This window comes from Nycticebus coucang, chromosome 11, assembly GCF_027406575.1.
Source record: "Nycticebus coucang isolate mNycCou1 chromosome 11, mNycCou1.pri, whole genome shotgun sequence".
NCBI classification, from domain to species: domain Eukaryota; kingdom Metazoa; phylum Chordata; class Mammalia; order Primates; family Lorisidae; genus Nycticebus; species Nycticebus coucang.
The window spans coordinates 77744651-77769130 of record NC_069790.1 but is presented as its reverse complement, the minus strand read 5'-3'; the positions used below and the strand labels follow the sequence as shown (position 1 = coordinate 77769130).

Here is a 24480-nt window from a genome sequence, read left to right as displayed (position 1 = left end):
CTAAATGGGCTTGGAACTCAGTCCGCAGACACAGCAAAGAAGTTTTCTATCTGGTAGACATGTTTGCTGACAGCTTTCATCTTCTCAGAAAAAATACATACACACATGCATATATTATACACACAACTAAAATGTGTTTACTCTTTTTCTAGCTTATTGTTATTACTAGGAAATTAGCTTGCAGTGGCCTACAGATAAGAAAAAAAGATTAGGTTGAGATATTTGTTCACAACGTGGGGAGTTTTTGCATTCCCTCCTCATGCCCTTTTTGAAAAGTAACTGGGATTGGGAGACAGTTTGTGAAAATGTTATTTATTAAAATCATCTCACTCAATATGATCGATAACTACTATAATCAAGTTTATAACCCTGCTTAGACATGCCTGGGGCGTGCCCGACACACATGGCTGTGAACAGAGTGATTCAAGCAAGCATTCTTTTTAAAAGATGCAGTAGGACCTCTGTAAGCTGACCACCCACGGAGTGTAACAAGCTGGTCAACATATAGAGGTGGTCACCAGAAGGAACTAGGCCCTCTGTGCTGATACATCCACGTGGTGCATGTGCGGTCCATGCAAATTTGCAAATTAGGTCACCTTAAGAAGATGATCAACATAGGGAGGAGGTCGACTATGGTCTACTGTACTTTCTAATTCTTTGTCCAGTCTCTCTCCATAGCTTGGGGTCTGCTTGAGGCAACAACTCACCTGCCAGGGGAGGATAGGACCTGGAGCTATTCAGATAGTCCTTCCTCAATTTACCAATCTGCCGGAAATCATTGAGTGCTCCAACTCATGTAACTGCCGCTCACTCCCCTCTCTAAGTAGCCTGACCTAAACAATTCATGAAGACGACCAAATCCATTAGAATCTGAGAATTAAGGATCACTTGTTCTTTCAAAAGAGGCATGCATCGGAAATAGAGCATTAGTTGTCCTCAGGACACCCCTCCACGTGCAGCAGTGAGTAGCTACTGCCTGTGCTCACCACGTGGTTTATTTCTGTCTCATTCAGTGGGAATAGACCCAGGTGCTTCAGCTGAGCTGATTGAACATGGCCCTGGGCAGGGCACAGGCAGGACCAAGTGAGAGATCCAAGTGGGCCAAAGGCACCTTGCACCCTCCCCTCCCCTTCTCCAGTGACAGCCAACCTCTGCTTCATTCCACCCACACATGACGAGGCCGAAACTGTGCCAAGACATGATCGTGCTGATCCTCTGCTGAGCTGGAGGCTTTTTACATTGTACAACATAGCAAGCAGAAGGCAACAAACAAACAAATAGGCATTGTACCTACCTCCTCTCCTTACCCTGTGGGATGAACAAAAGAATGGACATTAATTAACCTCAAAGTACTCTGCCCTGACACACATATGACAACATGGGGTCCTTTGGGCTACTGTACTCCTTTGGACCGGGGGGTAGGCTACCCACTGTGCCTCAAACTGCATGGCTCCATCACTATTGGTTTTGGACAGGGGAGGTTCTGGGAACGTGGTGAGTTTAAAAGCTAACACTTTATAGATCTTCAGGGAATATGTTGTCTCTGATGAGGACACCCGGTAAGGACATGACTACCCCAGTCAGGACTGCTTCATCTCTCTCCCCAGCAGCCAGCTGAGCAGAAGGCTTGGCTCACTGCAGGGAGGTCTGAGTGCTGGCAGTTAAACTTGGTTTCCTGACACATGAAGGGCTGGACTTAGACTCTAAGACCTTCCCCATGATAACCTTGAATTCTGTAATTCTGAAACTATAATGTTATTCTTCACTATTTGACAAATGTTGGCTGTTAAACGGTGCAACTAATTTCCAGAGAGGCAGATATGAATCTAAATTTCTAGCTAGTTTTTCTTTCCTAAGTCAACATACTGAAAACTGTATTTACAACTTAAGTTAAAACAACCAGGTTCAAGGCGCATATTTAACATTTAGCCATAAATGACATGAAGTTTCAGTGTCTATTGGATTATTATACTTCCTTAAAGAACTTCTACCCAAATCCCATTTCAGGGCACCACCATCCTTACAAGCTTAAATACCACCCTTTTAGAGTTAGGTTGTTTGTTTGTTTTTTTAAATCAGTTTGTGAGTACACTCCAAACAATAATGCTTTTTAAATTTCAATACATGCTCAAGGATTTTTTACCTGGAAGTCAAGGTTGCTCATAGCAACAAAATTCCTCAATAAACATGGCAAAATGCAATGTACATCTTTGTGCTAATGCCTTATTCTTTTTCACAATCTTTTGTCCATAGAGATTTTAAATTATTTGACAGTAGATAGTTAATCTTCAAAGTACCTTTAAAAGGCACATGAGTCTCATCATCCCTTCTTTTTGCTATTGAGAAATCTGGACACTCAGAGATTCATCCCCTAAGACCAGGGGCATAGAGCTAAGCTGGAATGTGGAGTCCTAAACTCACTGGGACTCAGCCATGAGGAATAATGAAAATGTAAGGTAAGAAAAACAATGGCTGTGGTGTAGTAAGCATTTACTCTGTATCAGAACAGAGCTAAGTGCATTTGCTCAGTTAGTTGTTTACTTTTACAAATGAACAAACTGAAGTTCACAAAGGTTGTCACTTGTTCAAAGCCATATACCCAGAAAATGGTAGAGTGCAAAATTTGAACCCAGGCTTTGTCTAACTCCAAAATTCAGGCTCAGAACCATAATGCTCTAGTTATAAGAACAAAAAAACTGCCTCTAAGAGAAGTTTGTAACCATTTGATGCCCTTTTCACTTTGCTTTACGACTTCACTTTACCCAGTAAAAACATCTGCAGATTGTTACAATAAGAGGCAAAGCAGTAAGCAGGCAAAAATAGGAAAGGGCTGGTGTTTACAGACCTGGAGAGTGAGAGATACAAAAGAACAATGATTATTTAGTAGTCACAAAGAACACAATTGAATCACAGGGGCCAAACGCTTAATTCCCTTATCAGTTTATTTGGGGGGAGGGGGCTTCCTTTAATTACATCCCATCCTTTAAATATTCTGCAAATTTCTATCACTGCTCACATTAGGGCTTTTCTAAAGCTTTTACCCAAGGCAAGGTCACCAAAAATTTGGTGCCCCAATTTCGACAAGGGTGCCCCATGAAGGACAGAGTAGGTTGCCAGAAAAAGCCAAAGGAATGGTTTCGTGGCCCACCAGTCTGTGACAAAGAGGGCACAGCAGAACACAGAGAAGCAGGATTCTCTCATCCAGGCACCCAGCCCATAGAGAAACGTGATTCTCCATCTTTCCTTCTCCCGACATCCCCAGCAACAGTGCCCGAAGGAAGCAGGGGGAAGGGCCCAGCCCCCGGCCACTTACAGAGGTTTCTCGTCCTTCTCAGCCTTGCAGGTGCAGTGTCTGTGGATGGCTTTGGCCAGCAGGACAACCAGGGACACCAGGAGACCCAGAAGCAATATGCAGCCCAGAGTGATGACAAAAGGCACATACCAGGCAGACGGAGAGTAAACGTTCGTCCTCAGGACCTGATAGGTGATCCTGGGCTGGGACAACACAGTGGGGAGGGTGAGGGGAGGGCGGCAGCGGTTTGCACATCCAGTACTTGTTCCTGTTCAGTGTTCCACCCTTCGTCCTTGCTCATAAATCAAACATCTACGTGCTCACAGTTCTTGCTGCTTCAACCCCTCACCTTCCTTACAGTCTTTGCAGATGTCTATTAAATCAGAACCCAGAAAATTTAGAGAACTAAAAAGCAACTCACTCCAGCCTAATTTTATTCCATCTTTCCTCCCCTTCCCAAAAGCTAAAAATGTCCACTGGCTTTTTTTCCTGCCATATCTGGGTGTACCCCAGGGCCCAATATAGCCATTGTCTCTCGCCGAGAAGGCATGAGCCATGGAAGTTGTTTTTTAACACCTTGTAGACTTTTCAGCATTCCCTCTGACTACAAGCTGCCACTGCCACATGAGTGGGCTGGTATCACAGTGAAGCCCAAGTTCAGCCTCTGCTTGCCAGAGCAGGAGGCAGATAACAGACAGGTTGCAGAGATTTCAGGATTTCAGGAGGAGTGCTCAAGCTCCTCCTAGCTGAGATCACAACAGAAAGGATTGTCAGATGCTTCCATTCCTGGGGGTCATACTGACCCCAGCATAGGAGAGAGAAGAATGAACCAGCTGTCGCAAGACCCTGAGAAGCAAAGTTGGCCACCTTCACAGATGGTTCTCTAAGGCTCTGATTACTTTTCTTCTGGCATGCTACAAGTATGAGGTTACTGACCAGGGCTGCAGCTTTTACTAGACGCAGGAAAGGGGACAAAAGAGGCAGCATAAATGTAAGCCAATTCCTTCAAGGGGCAGGGGAGATGATCCTGTTGTCAGACTCCTAGGTTCTCCCTTCCTTCCCCAGACTGATGTTGTTACAGCACCTGGTGGTTATCTTCCTGCCACTGACCACAATCTGTGTTTATCTCATTAATCTGTGGTTTTTTTTTTTTTTTTTGTGGTTTTTGGCCGGAGCTGGGTTTGAACCCACCACCTCTAGCATATGGGACCGGCGCCCTACTTCTTGAGCCACAGGCGCGGCCCAATCTGTGTACTTTTTAATAATCTGAAAGCCCTCCTCCACATCAGTGACTCTCAAACTTTAGTGCACATCAGAATTTCCTGGAAGGCTTATCAAAAACGCAGGCTGCCAGGCCCTACCTCTGGAGTTTCTCATCCAGTGGGTCAGGGGATGGCGTTGGGGATTCCAGGCGCTGGAGGTCAACCTCACCACGGCTGGGTGAGGTACAACTTTAATAACCTAGGGTTGGGCCCAAGAATGTGCTTGGCTAACAAGTTTCCAGGTGATGCTGATGGTGGTGGGCTGAGGACTCTGCTTTGAGAACCATTGACCTATGAGCTCCTTGAGAACAGGGATAATTTTGGGTGCGTTCACTAAAATGATTGGCCCATTACAGGCATTAAATCAATATTTACAGATTGGATTGAATTTTTTGGAGTGAAGGTGGGGAGTAGGTTACACATCAATACATGGTGACTTCAGAAGAGGTGGGAAAGAGCATCTGGCAGCTGGCTCCTTGAACCCGGGGACAATGACTTGCAGTGGCTCCTGTGACCAAGCAAGAGAGGGGCTGTGAAGGGAGCAAATGGCCACATGCCCATGAAAGTTGGCTCCTGTGCCACAAGGTAGTTAGTGCCCAAGGTCTCCCAGCACAGATCCAAGGACGCACCCTGACCTTTCCCACTAGTGTCCACACCAATCCACCCTGTGGTTACTATTCTTGGCAACATCCTAACAACTCAGCTCTTTTCAGTCATCCTATATTTCTCCTGGGACAAAGGGCTCCAGTGACATAAATCCCAAGGGAATGTGGCTGGGATTCCAGATCCCAAAGCCCCTACCCTGGGGGTCGTGGTGATGATTGTGGTTGGGTGGGGAATGACTTTAATACTCAGTGTCACCGTCCCTGTTTCAACAAGAGCTTCCGCTTTTTTCCTGCTGGACAGCAAGTTGTCATCAGTTATGTAGATGAGTAGTTTGTAGTCCCAGATCTTATCAAGCCCACCAGCGTAGTCAAAGCGGGATGCAAGCAGCAGGCGTGTCACGTTGGACCCAGCATCGGGAGAGAAGGTGAAATGGCCATTGACATTGCCTAAATGAGGTTGGATGCAAGAATGTGGGTAAAAGGAAGAAAAGAGGGAGAAAAACAGGTTTAAAAGAAAACTACATTTGGTCTTTTTCTGAAATGTCCACTATTCAGGTGCAGACTATGTTTCTGAATTCATGATATGCTATAGGCCTTAACTGCATCGCAGATTTCACTAATGCGAAGATAGTTGTGCTCACGATCAGCTCCTGCTGAGCTTCAGGCAGAGACTTCATAAACCCGGGGCAGCCCATTCCAGTTCGTCATCTGGCATTTATTTGCTAACAACATGTACAATTTACACACAGATGAGTGGGCAGTAAGAGGGTAGAACAGGTCACATCCACTGTTCACCTGTCTTTCATGGAGCTCACACTGGTTGCAGATGTCCCTAGAGTCCCCCAAAGGAAGCTGCCTCCTGGCTTTGCAGAGATTGCAGTCCCAGGTCCTTCTGGACTCTTCCCCATCACACCCTGAACTCACACCCGGCTCTGTCAGCTCTGTTGGGGCTCACTGCTCAGCTCCGGGAGCCCGGGGCAGAAAGGCCACCAACCCACGCCTGCACTCATTCCTCCACTGGCTCCAGACTCATTACTGACTGAACTCCAGTAAGTGGAGCAGGGGATGATGCAATTTTTGCTCCCTTAGCAGCAAAGTGCTCCATAAAGGCCTTAGGGTTCTCAGTATGGATTATTTCCATCTTCAGCAAGTAAGGTCTCCAGGCAGTTTCTGCCCCTGGGTTTTGTGACACAGCCAGCTCAAGAGGCTTCCTACTGTTCAAGTTCCTGCTCTGCCAAGAGCTCAGCAGGCAGCAGAGATGGATTTTTACTCTTTCACGTGGAATTGTTCTGCTTGTTTGGGTTTAAATCTCTGGCCTCAGCACTTCATTATATGAGCTATTTTGGTCTAATTTCCATTGAGGGGTGCTCTTTTTTCCCCCACAATGGTATATTTTTAAAAAGAGAAAATGAATGGAGCAGAAGAGAATTCCTGAGGACACATTTCAAAATGCATTTAATCTATTTAATCTATTATTATCCAGATAGAGGACTGGGATTCCCTGCCCCCACTACAAGCTTTCAGTAAAAGAGGCGGTTGAAAAGTTGGACTAAATTTTTTTCAATTACACTAATTTGACCTATGTCTTATAATCAGGAATTTTTTGGCAGGTAGGGGGGTTCACCCTGTAAGATTTACCCTTTCCTGTGCCCTCAGGCAGCCATGTATGAGGGTCTGGGAAGAGTCAGGTGAGAAGGGGATGGCAGGAGGAATCCGGCATCAGACCCCTCATGTCTGCTTTCCTCATCCACACTATCCCCCAAGTCTCGCCCCTACTGTGCCCACATCAGTGTGTGAGCTCAGACCCCACCCAGCACAAGCCCCCTAGACAATGGCAGGGGTCCTCAGAGACAGGGCCCAAGGCTGTTGTCATCAGTACTGTACCTGAGCCAATGGAATAACGCAAAGATCTGGGGCTGGAGTCAAGGTCAGTACACGTCAGCTTGAAATTCTGAATGTTTGTCCCAACTTTCAGATCCACTGGGATGGCCATGAAATGAGAGTTTGGAGTACAAATTGGCTTTTCATCATTTTCTTCCAGAACATTCACAGTAACCTAGAGCAGCAAAGAGATGGTCATTCTTAACAGCCAAATCTTGCTAAGGGGGTGCTTTGCGTCTGGCACTTTCAGGCTGAGGACTGCATGGGTTAGCTCATTTAACCTCCCATGAGACAGATAACATGATTATTCCTGTTTTATAGATGAGGAAATAGAGTGTTATAGGGATTTGGTAATACACCTAAAACCATTCAGCTGATGAGTGGCAGAGCTGGGATTTGAACTCAGGTCTGTCCTACTCCAAGTCTTATGCTGTTAACTTTGCACGTGTGTGCATGTAGCATATAAATGCATCCATATTCCCCCACACACGCACCTGGACACATGGGCCCACCTGCAGATGATGCTGAGCTGTTTCTCCAGTAATAATGTGGATTTATGGGGACCCCAAGTGCTTCCTTGCTCACTGACCCATGTGTATCAGAAGTTCAGTCTCGGCATGATCTGTTTTTTGAAATTATTTTTTACTTTTATTTATAAATATTAGTTGTCTATTTTTTGAGACTTAAAAAAAAGTAAGAAGAAGTTAACTGATGACTCCACACTGAATCTCAGAGTCAAAGCACTCTATAATAGACACTCTTATTTGACAATGTGAATGTTACTTTCTTTGTATTATAATTATTATTATTATTGCTTAATATTTCAATGCAGCAATTCTGATTTCTTTTCTGAATGTATTTATGTTTGTTCATTCTTTACGAGGTTTTTGTTTCTAGTCCTTATCTTAAACATTGTTGTTATTAAATTTTAAGCTTCTTTAATTTTGTGAAGGCAAAAAAATGGAAACCTAGTAAACACATGTATATGTAAAAATAAAAATAAAAGAAGAAGTTCAGTCTTTAACTTTAGCTTGTGCAGCAATGGTTCCCAACCCTGATGCACTTTCTTGGGCCCACTTCAAACCGAATGGACCCCAGGAGGATGGAGCCCAGAGCATATTTTTTGTTTTTTGTTTTTGTTTTTATTTCCCAGCTGATTCTAGTGCTAAGGGGGCTAAGACCCACTGGGACAGAATATGTGGGCCTGGTTAAGCCCTGAGGCTAACCTGCCACAAGCAGGGGCCAGCCTATTCTCTTTCATTGCTGTCTTTTATGTCTGGTGAATTGGAATACAGCCTGGGATGCGTGCCAGCACAGAATCATAGAATGTGAGCCCAGAAAGGGACTTGTGTGATCATTTACTTCATCACCCTTTTAAAAAGCTCATGAATTCATATTCATTCTACCTTTGAAATTTGGGGATTTCAGCTATTTCTGAACCCAGGCATAAATTGAAACGTTCACTCTAGCTAGTTCCCAAAGTAGAGTCCATTCATTTTTCCGAAAGAAGCCCAGCCTAACAAACACTGCAATTATCTCCAACTTTCCTCAGCTAGAAATGCCCAGCCTCACATATCATTATAAACATCATCCCATTAATTCAAAGCAAGTCATCAGAGGCATTGGCATTGGCCAGACTATTCAGGCACTGGGTTATCAGTTGACTCTCCATTTAAGAGATAGAGAAATAGGGACACAGAGATAAGCCTTGCTCAGACTCCCTCTGCAAATTGGGTTCAGAGTTGAGACATGAACTCGGTCTCCTGACTCTGAACTAATCATTGTCTCTATCACTTGGGGCTGCCTGCCTCTAGCTAAGGGTTCATTCTGCCTTCATGCTTTTTCACTTACTAATGGGGAAGACCAAGGAACAGTGTGGCCATCATGTCTCCCTCAGATAATCTTAACCACTGCCCATACGAGCCTATCAGATCCTTGCTCCTCAGTGTGGCTGTGGACGAGCAGCACTGGCACCACTCAGAAGCATGTTAGACATGAGGAATCCCAGGCCCAGACCTACTGACTCAGAATCTACATTTAACAAGCTTCTCAGCATCAAAGGTTGGGAAGCAGGACAACAGCATAGGGGTGGGGCAGGGACATGGCAAAATTGCTCTAGGGGAGGAAATGTGTAACCCTGAAGCCACCACCCCTGACTTCTGGACCACATGCATCTCACCACCGGCCCACCACAAAAGCAAAATGAGATTTAAAGGGCTAGGGAAGACCTTTGTCCTGCAAAGTGGTGTTACGGGTTCAGCAGATATTCCAATGTCTGGCCATCATTCTCAGCACGTCTCTCTGTCACCCACAAACTTGGATCTCAAAGAAAGACAGGAATCATTATTTCCTGGGCACCACTACTCATTTCCCATCACATCTGCATGATGTGCCCTGTGAAGTTTCCTCATTGCTGCAGCCACACCTTGGGGGTATCAGATAGACCCTAAGTCAATCGCTGGGTTATTGGGAATAGACAAAATGACCCCACTCACAGTCACTGAGCTTGTGTCCTCACGGTTGGTGGCCTGGATTGTGAGAATATGGACAGGGGTTGTCTCATAGTTCACTTTAGTTATTAGCTGGAGTTCTCCTGTTTTAGGATTAATCCAAAATATGCTTGGGTACTGGACGCTGGCCCCTCCGGCAGAGATGGAGTACACGATGCTGCTGCGGGGAGAGTCTTCATCACTCGCTTGCACCTGTCCGACCAGGGTTCTAGCTAGAGAAGGAAAATACCTCCATTTAGTCCTGCTGGAGGAAAGGGGGATGATCTGTAACAGATGTCCTCAGGAAGACTTTTGGAAGCATCCTGGCTGTTCAAACTCTGTATGTCTTATATCTTCAATTCTATTAAATTCAAATAATACTAATGAGCACATGCTAGGCAACCTATGATCCCAGCAGTACTTACTGTGAGGTATAAAAGACAACTTGTAACTTACATGGACTCTAAGAACACCAATTATTTTGCTATCATAAACAACAGTGCAAAGAACGTCCATCCTTACACATACACCTTTTTGCAGCAGTGTTGTCTAAAAGTCTCTTGTATTTTTCAATTTCCTATAATAGGCATGATTGCTTTTATAAACAAGATGTTTAAAAATAAATCAGACAATTTTTAAAAGAATTTAGCAACTGATGGTTCTGGACTGTAGCTTTCTAAATACTGTTTCACTTTGCTTATTTGAGAAATTGTTGGTGGTGCTGCTAGAGTTCTGGCTTGCTTGTTTTATGGGAGTTCCTGCTCATAAATTACATTTCTCAAGGACAATAATCTTCTCTAATTCAGTTTGATAGCCCCAGAGTCAAGTGTGTGCCCCAAAGTAGGTGATCCAAAATAACATCTGTGGATTCATAGACAGCCTATTCCTGTAGAATTTGTTATTCACTGGTTAAGGTATAAGGAGTTAAAAGCTTTTTCTTTGGATTTGCATTTTGTGTTTTGGTTTAAAACTTAATGTCAGGAAATAGGGAGCATTATAAAAAGAGAGAATAAAATGGAAAGGGGATCAGGGTGGCACCTGTGGCTCAAAGGAGTAGGGCGCCGGCCCCATATACTGGAGGTGGTGGGTTCAAACCCAGCCCGGCCAAAACTGCAAAAACAAAAAAAAAATTGAAAGGGGATCATTTTAAAGGGAGTGTTTTGGTTTTTTTTTTTTTTTTTTAACATGGAAGAAGTACCCATGAATTAAAAGCAAACACTGTAGGGAATCTATTATACAAGGGAGTTAACAGTATTACCTTCAAACTGGAAGAGATTGGGAAGCTAGACGGGAGAAATCTTTTCTTTAGTAAAGGAAGAGCCTGCAAAAATCAAGGTGTCTGTCATCAATGACAGAAAAGAAGGGAATCAAGTAGGGGACAGAGAAAATATCTTTGTTTTTAAATGAAGAAAATATAGAAATGGCAAACCTTTTATTCTATTTCTTAAATGATTTCAATTCTCTGAGTGAGCTGTATAAAAATCACAGCAGAGACTGGGAGAAAACTTAGGCTACAAAAAGCAAGGATTTGGAAGAATCAGGCAAACAGAAAAGGAAGCAATCAGGGGTTTCAGAAAAATGCAGTTTAATCAGCAATTTTCAAAATCCAAGTTTCACCTGAAGGGCTCCTCTGCAGCGAAGAAAATTTAAAAGAAATAAGAGGTTCTAATAAATACTACTCAGCTGTGAATCACTGTGCAAAACACCACTCAGGGCCTCTGGGAGGGAGTTTTCCCCTCGGCAGAACATGTCTTTGTATGGAATCTTTAAGGATGGTAGTCGTGGTCCATGTCTTGTCTGATACTTACCCGGTTTTAGTTCTGACACATCAAATACATAGGATGGTCTATGAAAATTCAGAGGAAACTCATTTTCTGGGCTTGTTAGGATATAAATGTAGATGTTATCTAAAAATGGAAATAGAAATAAATTTAATTGCCAATCCTTATTTATTTATTTATTCAACATCTTCAAAGAACCTCCTGTGTACAGGCTCTGTGTAAAGAGGATACCAGCAAAATAAGACCTGGAAGATCCTGCCATCAAGATGCCGAGGGTGGTCACCCTTGAATAAACCAAGTGCATACAGATCACTATGGAACCTAGGGGAAGAATGGTCCCAGGAGACATGCAAGCTGAGCCTTGTAAGGATAGGCTTGGACAAAGGGGGCAGGAGTGGGATTGCAGGGTGTCCTAGACATATGCAAAATCAAAAGGTATAAAACTGCATATCTTACTCAGGAAAATTGCAAGCTGTTTGGAAAGAAATGAGACTTGGAGGCAAACAACAGGAGCTGAAGCTAGAGGCTTAAGTAGTGGCCAGGAGATGAAAATCCCTGCATGCCAAACTGAAGTTTGAACTTGAACTTAACAGCTACAGACTGTGCTCAAGGACTTTAACCAAGGGAGTAATATGATGGCATTTGCATCTCCTGAAAACTCACTGCCAGAAATATGGAGGATACATTGAAAAGGGGCAAGACCAAAAGGAGAGAGACCCTTAAGACTCTTAAGTGTTGTAATTCAGCCAAGAAAGAGTGAAGCAGTGGTTATTGGTGGGAGCCCTAGTGCAATACCTAACATTGCATAGTTTACTCTTTGCTACTCAAGGAAGAGGCTCATGAAATAAAACAAAATGATACTTGCTTTTATAGTGAGGAGAGGCAACATCCTGCACCTGTGTTATCACTGTGTATTTATTTCCGGCAGCTAGATTGCTTGGATTTTCATAATCTAGATCACCAATCAGCTAGATTAAAATGGAGATATTAGATTACACAGAATAAACGATCCTATTTATTGAACTGACAAAAACAGTTTCATATACTATCTGGATATGTAAATTTGCAAAACCTTTCTGGAAAGCAGTTTGCCCATAAAAATGAGGAGCTTTAATCACTAACTGTCTCTGAATTTTTTTTTAAAAGGAGCTTTAACAAGGTATAACTATATCTTTGCTCACTGCACAAAGATGTTCAACAAGCCCTATTGCCCAATAGCATAGCCTCACAACTTCAGATTAGTTGAAGAAAAGCACAATATTAAATCTTATGTGCAGGACTATTTTCATTACAGTAGTCCCTGTAATCTGTGGTTTCAGTCACCTACAGTAAAATACGGTCTGAAAATAGGTGAGTAAAGTACAGTAAGATATTTTCAGAGAGAGAGAGAGACCACATTCATACAACTTTTGTTTAATGAGTATTTTTTTAATGAGGTTTTTTTTTTATTTGTTTGTTCGTTGAGACAGAGTCTCGCTATGTCACCCTTGGTAGAGTGCTGTAGTGTTACAGCTCATAGCAACCTCAAACTCTTGGGCTTAAGCAATTCTCTTGCCTCAGCCTCCAGAGTAGCTGGGATTGCAGGTGCCTGCCACAATGCCCGGCTATTTTTTGGTTGCAGTTGTCACTGTTGTTTAGCAGGCTCAGGCCTGGCTTGAACCTGCCAGCTTCAGTGTATGTGGCCAGTGCCCTACTCACTGAGCTATGGGCGCTGAGCCCTTTAATGAGTATTTTTACAGAGATATCTTACTTGCTTTGTCACCCAGGCTGGAGTGCAATGGCTCTTCACAGGGGCCATAATAGCACACTGGGATCTTGAACTCCTGGATCTATCCTCCCACCTCAGCCTCCTGAGTAGCTAGGACTATAGATGCACACCCCAGTTCCCAGCTTCACATAACTATTATTATCATATTTAGTTATAATTTTTCTATTACTAGTAATTATTGCTACTTTCCTACTGTACCTAATTTATAAACTAACCTTTATCACAGGTATATACACATAGGAAAAAACACAGTACATACATTCTGTACTATCTGAGACTTCAGACATTCCCTGCGGGGGTCTTAAGGTACATCCCCTGTGGATAAAGGGAGACTATTATATACAGTAGAACCTCCATAGTTGACCACTTCCCTTCACTGGCCACCTCAAGTTGACCTAATTTTTGTAGACCAGACATGCACCACATGTATGTATCAGTACAGCAGGCCCAGTTCCTTCTGTTGACCACCTCTGTATGTTGACCAGTTTGTTATGGTCCCTTGGATGGTCAACCTACAGAGGTTCTACTGTATATATAAAATATATGTATAGAAAAATTCAAGAGGGGGAGGCGGAGCAAGATGGCGGCCGAGTAACAGCTTCCTTGCATCTGGGCACCGTGAGTCTGGGGAGATAGGACTCCAGGCATCTCTGGCCAGTGGGATCTGCCTATCATCACCCCCGTGAGGATACAGGGAGTCAGCAAGAGACTTCTGGACCCCAAGAGGTGGACTAAAACAGTGGGAAAACGTCCACAGGCACGAGAACTTAAAGAGCAAGAGGAAGTGAAAGGAAAATTAGGGCAAGGAAACAGATAAAAGAAATCACTCATGAGGAAGAATCAGCAGAAAACTCCAGGCAACATGAAGAACCAGTCCAGAACAACCCCTCCAAGGGACCATGAGGTAGCTACTGCAGATGATTCCACCTATAAAGAAATGTTAGGAATGACAGAAAGGGAATTTAGAATACACATGATGAAAACAATGAAAGAAATGATGGAAACAATGAAGGAAACTGCTAATAAAGTGGAAAATAACCAAAAGGAAATCCAAAAACAGAATCAAATAAGAGATGAATGATATGAAGAATATAAAAAGGATATAGCAGAGCTGAAGGAACTGAAACAGTCAATTAGGAAACTTAAAGATGCAATGGAAAGTATCAGCAACAGGTTAGACCATGCAGAAGAAAGAATTTCAGAGGTAGAAGACAAAGTTCTTGACATAACTCAGATAGTAAAAGAGGCAGAAAAGAAGAGAGAGAAAGCAGAACGTTCACTGTCAGAATTATGGGACTTTATGAAACGTTCCAACATACGAGTTATAGGAATTCCAGAAGGGGAAGAAGAATGCCCCAGAGGAATGGAAGCCATACTAGAGAATATTATAAAAGAAAATTTCCCAAATATCACCAAAGATTCTGACACACTGCTTTCAGAGGGATATCGGACCCCAGGTCGCCTCAACTCTAACCGAGCTTCTCCAAGACACATTGTGATGAACCTGTCCAAAGTCAAGACAAAAGAAAAGATTCTGCAAACTGCCAGGAGTAAGCACCAGTTGACCTACAGGGGCAAATCCATCAGAGTGACCGCAGACTTCTCTAATGAAACTTTCCAAGCAAGAAGACAATGGTCATCTACCTTTAATTTACTTAAACAGAACAATTTCCAGCCCAGAATTCTGTACCTGCTAAGCTAAGCTTAAAAATTGACAGAGAAATCAAATCATTTCCGGATATACAAACATTGAGGAAATTCGCCACAACAAGACCAGCTCTACAGGAAATACTTCAACCTGTCCTGCACACTGACCACCACAATGGATCAGCAGCAAAGTGAGAACTCAGAAATCAAAGGACAGAACCTAACCTCCACACTGATGCAAAAGATAAAACTAAGCAATGGACTCTCACAAAATAAGACGAATAGAATACTACCACACTTATCAATTATCTCAATAAATGTGAATGGTTTGAATTCCCCACTGAAGAGACATAGATTGGCTGACTGGATTAAAAAACACAAGCCATCCATTTGCTGTCTGCAAGAAACACACCTGGCTTCAAAAGACAAATTAAAGCTCTGAGTCAAGGGTTGGAAGACAATTTTTCGGGCAAAGGGAATTCAGAAGAAAAGAGGAGCTGCAATCTTATTTTCAGATACATGTGGACTTAAAGCAACTAAAGTCAAAAAAGACAAAGATGGTCACTTTATATTGGTCAAGGGAAAACTACAACAAGAAGACATTTCAATTCTAAATATTTATGCACCCAATTTAAATGCTCCCAGATTCTTGAAATAGACCTTACTCAGTCTGAGCAATATGATATCTGATAATACCATAATAACAGGGGACTTTAACACTCCTCTTACAGAGCTGGACAGATCCTCTAAACAGAAATTAAACAAAGATATAAGAGATTTAAATAAGACCCTAGAACAACTGTGCTTGATATCCACCCCAAAGATAAAGAATATACATTCTTCTCATCACCCCATGGACCATTCTCCAAAATTGATCATATCCTGGGACACAAAACAAATATCAACAGATTCAAAAGAATTGAAATTTTACCTTGTATCTTCTCAGACCATAAAGCACTAAAGGTGGAACTCAACTCTAACAAAAATGCTTGACCCCACACAAAGGCATGGAAATTAAACAATCTTCTGTTGAATAACAGATGGGTGAAGGAAGAAATGAAACAGGAAATCATTAACTTCCTTGAGCATAACAACAATGAAGACACAAGCTACCAAAACCTGTGGGATACTGCAAAAGCAGTTTTGAGAGGAAAATTCATCGCTTTAGATGCCTACATTCGAAAAACAGAAAGAGAGCGCATCAACAATCTCACAAGAGATCTTATGGAATTGGAAAAAGAAGAACAATCTAAGCCTAAACTCAGTAGAAGAAAAGAAATATCCAAAATCAAATCAGAGATCAATGAAATTGAAAACAAAAGAATCATTGAGAAAATTAATGAAACAAGGAGTTGGTTTTTTGAAAAAATAAATAAAATAGATAAACCATTGGCCAGACTAACGAGGAATAGAAACATAAAATCTCTAGTAACCTCAATCAGAAATGATAAAGGGGAAATAACAACTGATCCCACAGAGATACAAGAGATCATCTCTGAATACTACCAGAAACTCCATGCCCAGAAATTTGACAATGCGAAGGAAATGGATCAATATTTGAAATCACACCCTCTCCCTAGACTCAGCCAGGAAGAAATAGAGCTCCTAAACAGACCAATTTCAAGAGATCAAAGAAACAATAAAAAATCTTCCAACCAAAAAATGCCCTGGTCCAGATGGCTTCACTCCAGAATTCTATCAAACCTTCAGGGAAGAGCTTATTCCTGTACTGCAGAAATTATTCCAAAAAATTGAGGAAGAAGGAATCTTCCCCAACACATTCTATGAAGCAAACATCAACCTGATACCAAAACCAGGAAAAGACCCAAACAAAAAGGAGAATTTCAGACCAATCTCACTCATGAACATAGACGCGAAAATTCTCAACAAAATCCTAGCCAACAGATTACAGCTTATCATCAAAAAAGTCATTCATCATGATCAAGTAGGCTTCATCCCAGGGATGCAAGGCTGGTTTAACATACGCAAGTCCATAAACGTTATCCACCATATTAACAGAGGCAAAAATAAAGATCACATGATCCTCTCAATAGATGCAGAAAAAGCATTTGATAAAATCCAGCATCCTTTTCTAATTAGAACACTGAAGATTATAGGCATAGGTGGCACATTTCTAAAACTGATTGAAGCTATCTATGACAAACCCACAGCCAATATTTTACTGAATGGAGTAAAACTGAAAGCTTTTCCTCTTAGAACTGGAACCAGACAAGGTTGTCCTCTGTCACCTTTACTATTCAACATAGTGCTGGAAGTTCTAGCCAATACAATTAGGCAAGACAAGGAAATAAAGGGAATCCAAATGGGAGCAGAGGAGGTCAAACTCTCCCTCTTTGCTGACGACATGATCTTATACTTAGAGAACCCCAAAGACTCAACCACAAGACTCCTAGAAGTCATCAAAAAATACAGTAATGTTTCAGGATATAAAATCAATGTCCACAAGTCAGTAGCCTTTGTATACACCAATAACAGTCAAGATGAGAAGCTAATTAAGGACACAACTCCCTTCACCATAGTTTCAAAGAAAATGAAATACCTAGGAATATACCTAACGAAGGAGGTGAAGGACCTCTATAAAGAAAACTATGAAATCCTCAGAAAGGAAATAGCAGAGGATATTAACAAATGGAAGAACATACCATGCTCATGGATGGCAAGAATCAACATTGTTAAAATGTCTATACTTCCCAAAGCAATCTACCTATTCAATGCCATTCCTATCAAAATACCAACATCATACTTTCAAGATTTGGAAAAAATGATTCTGCGTTTTGTATGGAACCGGAAAAAACCCCGTATAGCTAAGGCAGTTAGTAATAAAAATAAAGCTGGGGGCATCAGCATACCAGATTTTAGTCTGTACTACAAAGCCATAGTGCTCGAGACAGCATGGTACTGGCACAAAAACAGAGACATAGACACTTGGAATCGAATTGAAAACCAAGAAATGAAACTAACATCTTACAACCACCTAATCTTTGATAAACCAAACAAGAACATACCTTGGGAAAGACTCCCTATTCAATAAATGGTGTTGGGAGAACTGGATGTCTACATGTAAAGGACTGAAACTGGACCCGTACCTTTCCCCACTCACAAAAATTGATTCAAAATGGATAAAGGACTTAAATTTAAGGCATGAAACAATAAAAATCCTCAAAGAAAGCATAGGAAAAATACTGGAAGATATTGGCCTGGGGAAAGACTTCATGAAGAAGACTGCCATGGCAATTGCAACAACAACAAAAATAAACAAATGGGACTTCATTAAACTGAAAAGCTTCTGTACAGCTAAGGAGACAATAACCAAAGCAAAGAGACAACCTACACAATGGGAAAGGATATTTGCATATTTTCAATCAGACAAAAGCTTGATAACTAGGATCTATAGAGAACTCAAATTAATCCACATGAAAAAAGCCAACAATCCCATATATCAATGAACAAGAGACATGAATAGAACTTTCTCTAAAGACGACAGACGAATGGCTAACAAACACATGAAAAAATGTTCATCATCTCTATATATTAGAGAAATGCAAATCAAAACCACCCTGAGATATCATCTAACCCCAGTGGGAATGGCCTACATCACAAAATCTCAAAACTGCAGATGCTGGCGTGGATGTGGAGAGAAGGGAACACTTTTACACTGCTGGTGGGACTGCAAACTAGTACAACCTTTCTGGAAGGAAGTATGGAGAAACCTCAAAGCACTCAACCTAGACCTCCCATTTGATCCTGCAATCCCATTACTGGGCATCTACCCAGAAGGAAAAAGATCCTTTTATCATAAGGACACTTGTACTAGACTGTTTATTGCAGCTCAATTTACAATCACCAAAATGTGGAAACAGCCTAAATGTCCACCAACCCAGGACTGGATTAACAAGCTGTGGTATATGTATACCATGGAATACTATTCAGCTATTAAAAGAAATGGAGACTTTACATCTTTCGTATTAACCTGGATGGAAGTGGAAGACATTATTCTTAGTAAAGCATCACAAGAATGGAGAAACATGAATCCTATGTACTCAATTTTGATATGAGGACAATTAATGACAATTAAGGTTATGGGGGGGGAGCAGAAAGAGGGACGGAGGGAGGGGGGTGGGGCCTTGGTGTGTGTCGCACTTTATGGGGGCAAGACATGATTGCAAGAGAGACTTTACCTAACAATTGCAATGAGTGTAACCTGGCTTATTGTACCCTCAATGAATCCCCAACAATAAAAAAAAAAAAAGGCTTAAAAAAAAAAAAGAAAGAAAAAGTCAAGAGGGAAATACATAAAAAATTAACAGTGCTTATCACTGAATGGTAGTGATTTCCTGTGCTTTCTACATTCTCTGCAGTGAACATATATTCATTTCCTAAACAGAAAAAGTATAGAAATTATTTGTTAGGGTACACTATGAACAAAGTTGGTGAGACTCTCTTGGGGGTTAAAAAGGGGTTTGGGGTGAAGGCAGAGAAACAGCAGGGTTTTTTTTAATATGGCGCTGTCCTCGCTGAGCACTCCCAAATGCTCCCTGCCATCCCCGCCCTTCCATTTCAGAAGAAATCCTGTAAGGGAAGGTCTCAACCCGCTCATTGAGACCACGTTTCCTGCCCATCCCTTTCCAGTGATGCTTGTGCCCCTGTGGGGGTGCTGGGGAAAGGGCTCCCTACGTTGTGTCCTCATTGGCACATCCTCCTCAGGTTCTCCCGTGGCTCTACAGATCCACGCAGGGCCCTGCTTTCTCTCACCTCCCACCTCCATGGGCCAGAAATGAGCACTTGAACAAACAGAAGGGCTGGAGCACAGAGGGAACTAATGTGTCTGCACAGGCACACTAAGCAGGCGTGCAAACCGCACGCTAGGCAAGAACAAATCCAGTCTTTAGCACCCCAGGCACAACTATGCGTAACAAACGATTCCCAGAACCTGGGAAAAATAAAGAGCAAATGGGGAACACAGACTCACTATTAAGCCTGTCAGTTACAGTCATTCTGAGAGGGGTTACCTTGGAAATTTCTCTCTGTGGGGCAGCAAAAGCTCTATGCGTGTTGGACCACTCCCCGATGCCCTTTTAATGAAGCAATGACCATTAACTGACCACGATTTTCCCAGAGCCAGCTGAATCCTGCACAAATCTGCCACTGCTGCCTGCTCCAGATGGTGTGGTGAAGTTGAATTTGTTGTTCGGTGCCTCACTGTCATCGTCAAAGCAGAACTTGTTCAGGTCGAGAAGCAACGTCCCCTTGGCCGTTCTTTCAGGCACCATAATTCTGGCAAAAAGACTCATTTCAATATTTTCCTCCAACAAATGGTGATTGAGTGTTCCTTCTCACACAGGCCCTGAGCTAGACACCTCGAACTCAATTTCAATTCTAAGCAACTCCATGATTATTGCAGTAACCTCCTAACTGGTTTCCCTGGCTCTGCCCTTGCCTCCTTTCAGACTATTTTTAACACAGTGCCAGAGGGATCCTGTTAAAATGTTGTCAGATCATGTCAATCCTCTGCTCCCACATCCCAGACGGCTCGTCTTCCACTCAAAGTCTCAACTTTGATCTGCAGGACCCCTTATAAAGTGCCCCCCACCCCCCCGTTACTTCTCTGAACTCATCTTCTACTAACTATTCTCCTGTCCATCTTCCTCCCGCCACTCTCGCCTCCCGGTGCTTCTGGAACACTCCACCAGGCCCTGGCCTCAGGGTCACTGCACTTGCTGGAAATGCTTGTCTCACAAAAACTCACCTGGCACCCACCTGGCTCCCACTCCCACTTTCTTTATTCTCTAAACAAATGTCACCTTATCACCAAGGCTACCCTGTCTGAAATGTCAATGATGCCTGCCCAATGCATCCTCTCCTATTCCCCCCTTTATTTTTAATTCTCAGCACTTATCATTATCCCATATACTATATATTTTACTTATTTACCATGTTTATTGTCTATTTCCTTGCAGAATATAAACTGCATGAAGATCTTTATCTGCTTTTGTCATGGCACACTCAATCAATATTTGCTGAATTAATGAAAAACAGCTTACGAGACTAGTACAGTCACAAAGAAGAATGTAAGAGAAAAATATAAATTTTACCCCTTGCCTGCAAGAGTTTATGATCTGCTTAGGGAAAATGCCTGTAATCTCTCATCTCCCAAGCTTTGAAAATTGAGATTTCCTCAACTTGTGTTCTGGTGGCTTTGATGTCATAGAAGGGCCTCCCAACACCTTAGTAGAAGTTGAAGGGTCAAATTTGGGGGTCCCAATCTCAGTTGACTCCAAGGTTGAGGCAAATAACACAAATGAGTAAAGGTGCCCCCTAAACTCAGAGCCTTCTGGTCAGCCCCAGCTTGGTGTGGGAAACTCTGAGGTTGGTTCCAGGGATCCTCAAACTACGGCCTGTGGGTCACGTGCAGCAATGTGATTGTATTTGTTCCCATTTTGTTTTTTTACTTCAAAATAAGATATGTGCAGTGTGCATGGGAATTTGTTCATAGTTTTTTTTTTTTTAACTACAGTCCAGCCCTCCAATGGTCTGAGGGACAGTGAACTGGCCCTGGTTTAAAAAGTTTGGGGATCCCTAAAAAAAAAAATAAATAAAAATAAAAAGTTTGGGGATCCCTGGTTAACACCTTCAGGCTTCCATTCCTTGACAGCCCTTAACATGTTTCCAGGTTTCAGTTTCTCCATCGATAAAATGGAGATAAATCATGTCAATTAGCTTTTGCTACATAACATACCAGTCCAAAACTTAGCGAATTAAAACAATAATACTTCTCACAACAAAATGGATCTTCCCACAGTTCTTTTGGTTCTAGTTTGGTTTGGCTGGTTTCTGTGGTCACTGGCAGCTCGGCTGGAGCTGGATGGTCTAGGATGGCTTTGCTCACATGCCTGGTGGTGGGAGTTTGGTTGGTCTCTGCTTCTTGTTGTCTTTCACGCTCTAGGAGGCTAGCTCAGGCTGATTGCATGGGGTCTCAGAGCTCCAAAAGTAGCAAGAGAGGGCAAGTCCCAATGCACAAGCTGTTTTTAAGCCTCTGTTGTGCCATGTTTGTGAACATTCTAGTGGTAAAGCAATTCACGTGTTCAAGCCCATATTTGAGGAGTAGAAAGGGAGAGCCATCTCTTGATGGAAGGAATAACAAAACCACGTTGCAAAGGAGCAGGCTTACAGGCAGGGTGGAATTTGTTTTTGTTTTGTCTTGTTTTGTTTGTTTTTGTTTTTACTACTTAATCATATTTTGCCTTGGCAGTATTTCTTTCTTTCTTTTTTTTTTGGTCTTTTGCCGGGGCTAGGTTTGAACCCGCCACCTCTGGCATATGGGACCGGCACCCTACTCCTTGAGCCACAGGCGCCGCCCTACCTTGGCAGTATTTCTTACAAAAATATATTGTGGCTGCCATGAGAATGTGCCTAGAACATCTTCAACCACAAGAACACAGTCCCAACACTAGGCTCTGAAATCCATCACTGTGTTGGCAGTGAGGCCATGTACCAATGACTGATACACCTAGACAGGTTCACTCCTCTCCTACAATGCTTGACTTTGGCTCCAGGCCCCCTAGTCCTAGCCAGATGTTCCTTAGACTCACGGCCATCCAGAACATTTCTAACCACCGTCTCTCTCTTTCCTTCACTCAGGTCAGACTTGCATCCTGGTCAGATGACTTCCTCAGCCTCATCCACAACTCTCACCATATTCTCCCATGGACATTTCCCCTAATAAAAGCCTCACACATTTAATCCTGCCTCAGTGTCAGAGCACCCAAGACTAATATGTTAAGTTCTTCAATTCCTCTGTACTTCTCTCTGCAACCGAAGTATACTCCCTTCTACATTCCATGGCCACTTTGATGGCAGTTCTGGGGTCAGAACATGCAGAACAAAGTCTGACAGCGAAGACAGTCCCCAGCTGCTGACGATAATAGCTTTGCTTGCTGGAGAGAAAGCAGGTACAACTGAGCCTCCAGGATGCCTCGCTGGCAAAGATCACCTCCTCTGGTTTCAGCAGGACTGGAGTGTGGGCATTCTGGTTCCAGCCTTGATTACACAATATCATGATGTTATTCATATGTACTTAGAGTATATATCCTTTATTAAACATCACTCATATGCTGTATCATACCAAGCTCTTAAAAGAGACCACCTCTAATTCCCTCATTTCCAAGAAGTTTGTAGTAGTTATTTCTGGTAATACTTCGCAAGGGAGGATGGAGTGGTTCAGAGGCCTGTCCAGAGTTGCTGCCTCCAGACCCCCGTCACTGCATACTTCACTGAGTTCATCAGTGAATATCCAGGCACGCAGACGGATCTAGCTGCTAAAGCCTGGAGATTACATCATCCGAAGAATCCAGGGTCCCGAAGCCAGGCATTTCAGGCGCTCCAAAAGCGGCCTCCACATTGGCCCCTCTGGGCAGCCCGTTAAGTTCTTTCATTCTCCTCAGACACTGGGTATTCTTCTCCCAAACGCGTGACTTGGAAAGCCACTCCCCCTCATTCATCAATCCCAGCCTCAAAGGCGAGCTGCCCTCGCTCCCAGCCGTTTGACCACAATTCTCTCCCCAGGCAAAGGTGACTGCGCCCAGCCGGTTCCGAATCGGCCGACCTCCTCCGCCCCTTGCTAGCGAACAGCTTGCGCAGCGTTTTCAGCCCAGCGCCGGACGATTTACAACCCGAGCGGGGGCTGTCACGGCGCTTTTGATGCCTCCGTCGGGCCCAGGGCTCATTCATCACCAGCCTGGGAACGCCGCGGGCGCCTCGGCTGAGGGCTGGGGGCCTGCGGGGACTCACGCGGGCAGCAGGGAACACCCGCCCCCCTGGGCTGCTCTCGGCCTCCCGCGGCCTGCTGCTGTCCCCACCCCGCCTGCACCTGCTTTCGCCGGGACCGCGCCCGAGGCCCCCAAAGAAGAAATTCTGAGGGACAAGTGTCAGAGACTGCGGGGTCGTTTCATTCTGTTTTGACCTGCTGTGGGCTCAACTTTGACACAGCTGGAGGGGAGGAGGCGAGGTGGGGTAGGGGGAAGGAGGGTGGGAGGTTACCGTCTCAGGGCTTCTCGGCCCCCAGCCGCCCAGCGTGCAAATACTCCGAGGCCATGCAGACTTCTGCCTGTGGGCGAAGGAGCCTTTTTGGCAGTCATAGGATGGCTAAGCGTTAATCTTGCTGGAAAAGCCCAGAGCAGGGACTTGACTGATGTTCACAATACCTCCAATAATAAATACAATTAGTCCAGTTACTGACTTCGTGTTGGCCTTCAGGACTAATTTGGAGAGATTATGGAGAGGACTCTGTAAGTGCTGGCCTAAACAGCCCCTGGATATTCGAACTGTTTTTTCACCAGCTAATATGGAACACAGTCTGCAAATTTTCTCCTACACCTCAGGGGACTCTGGAACAAGGACAAGGAAGGTTTGAGATAGCACAGCCCTCTCCAGGCGTTGATACCGAGTTCTCACTCCTGAAGCCCCATCCGCCACCTCTGGGGCAGGGGAACAGGGAAGAGAAGAGGGGAGGAGTTTCCCAGGATGCACTGGGACCACCCCGGAGGACCATAGATTTAGAATTTCTAAGAAAGCATAAGTGTGACTCCATCCCAGGGCCCAGACTCAACAGAGGGTGGGCATAATTTATGCATGTAATAGCGTGGAAATCACAATCTTAACTACTTACCGCAACCATTCCCACCCATGTAGCAGACTCTGAGGTGTATGAACACTTAGGCTGGGATAGGAACCCATCA

General features: G+C 43.4%; 1 protein-coding gene across 1 annotated transcript in view; it reads right to left on the bottom strand.

The window, feature by feature from the left end:
• Positions 1–24480, bottom strand: part of CDHR3 (cadherin related family member 3) — a 60165-nt gene that overhangs the window by 4088 nt on the left and 31597 nt on the right. The window contains exons 9-16 of the mRNA XM_053608703.1: positions 19849–20020; positions 12176–12278; positions 11338–11436; positions 9536–9762; positions 7044–7215; positions 5356–5606; positions 3314–3495; positions 1295–1308 (exon numbers count right to left, since the gene is read on the bottom strand). Coding sequence (XP_053464678.1) covers positions 1295–1308; positions 3314–3495; positions 5356–5606; positions 7044–7215; positions 9536–9762; positions 11338–11436; positions 12176–12278; positions 19849–20020 — 1220 coding nt within the window. The remainder of the gene's footprint in view (positions 1–1294; positions 1309–3313; positions 3496–5355; positions 5607–7043; positions 7216–9535; positions 9763–11337; positions 11437–12175; positions 12279–19848; positions 20021–24480) is intronic.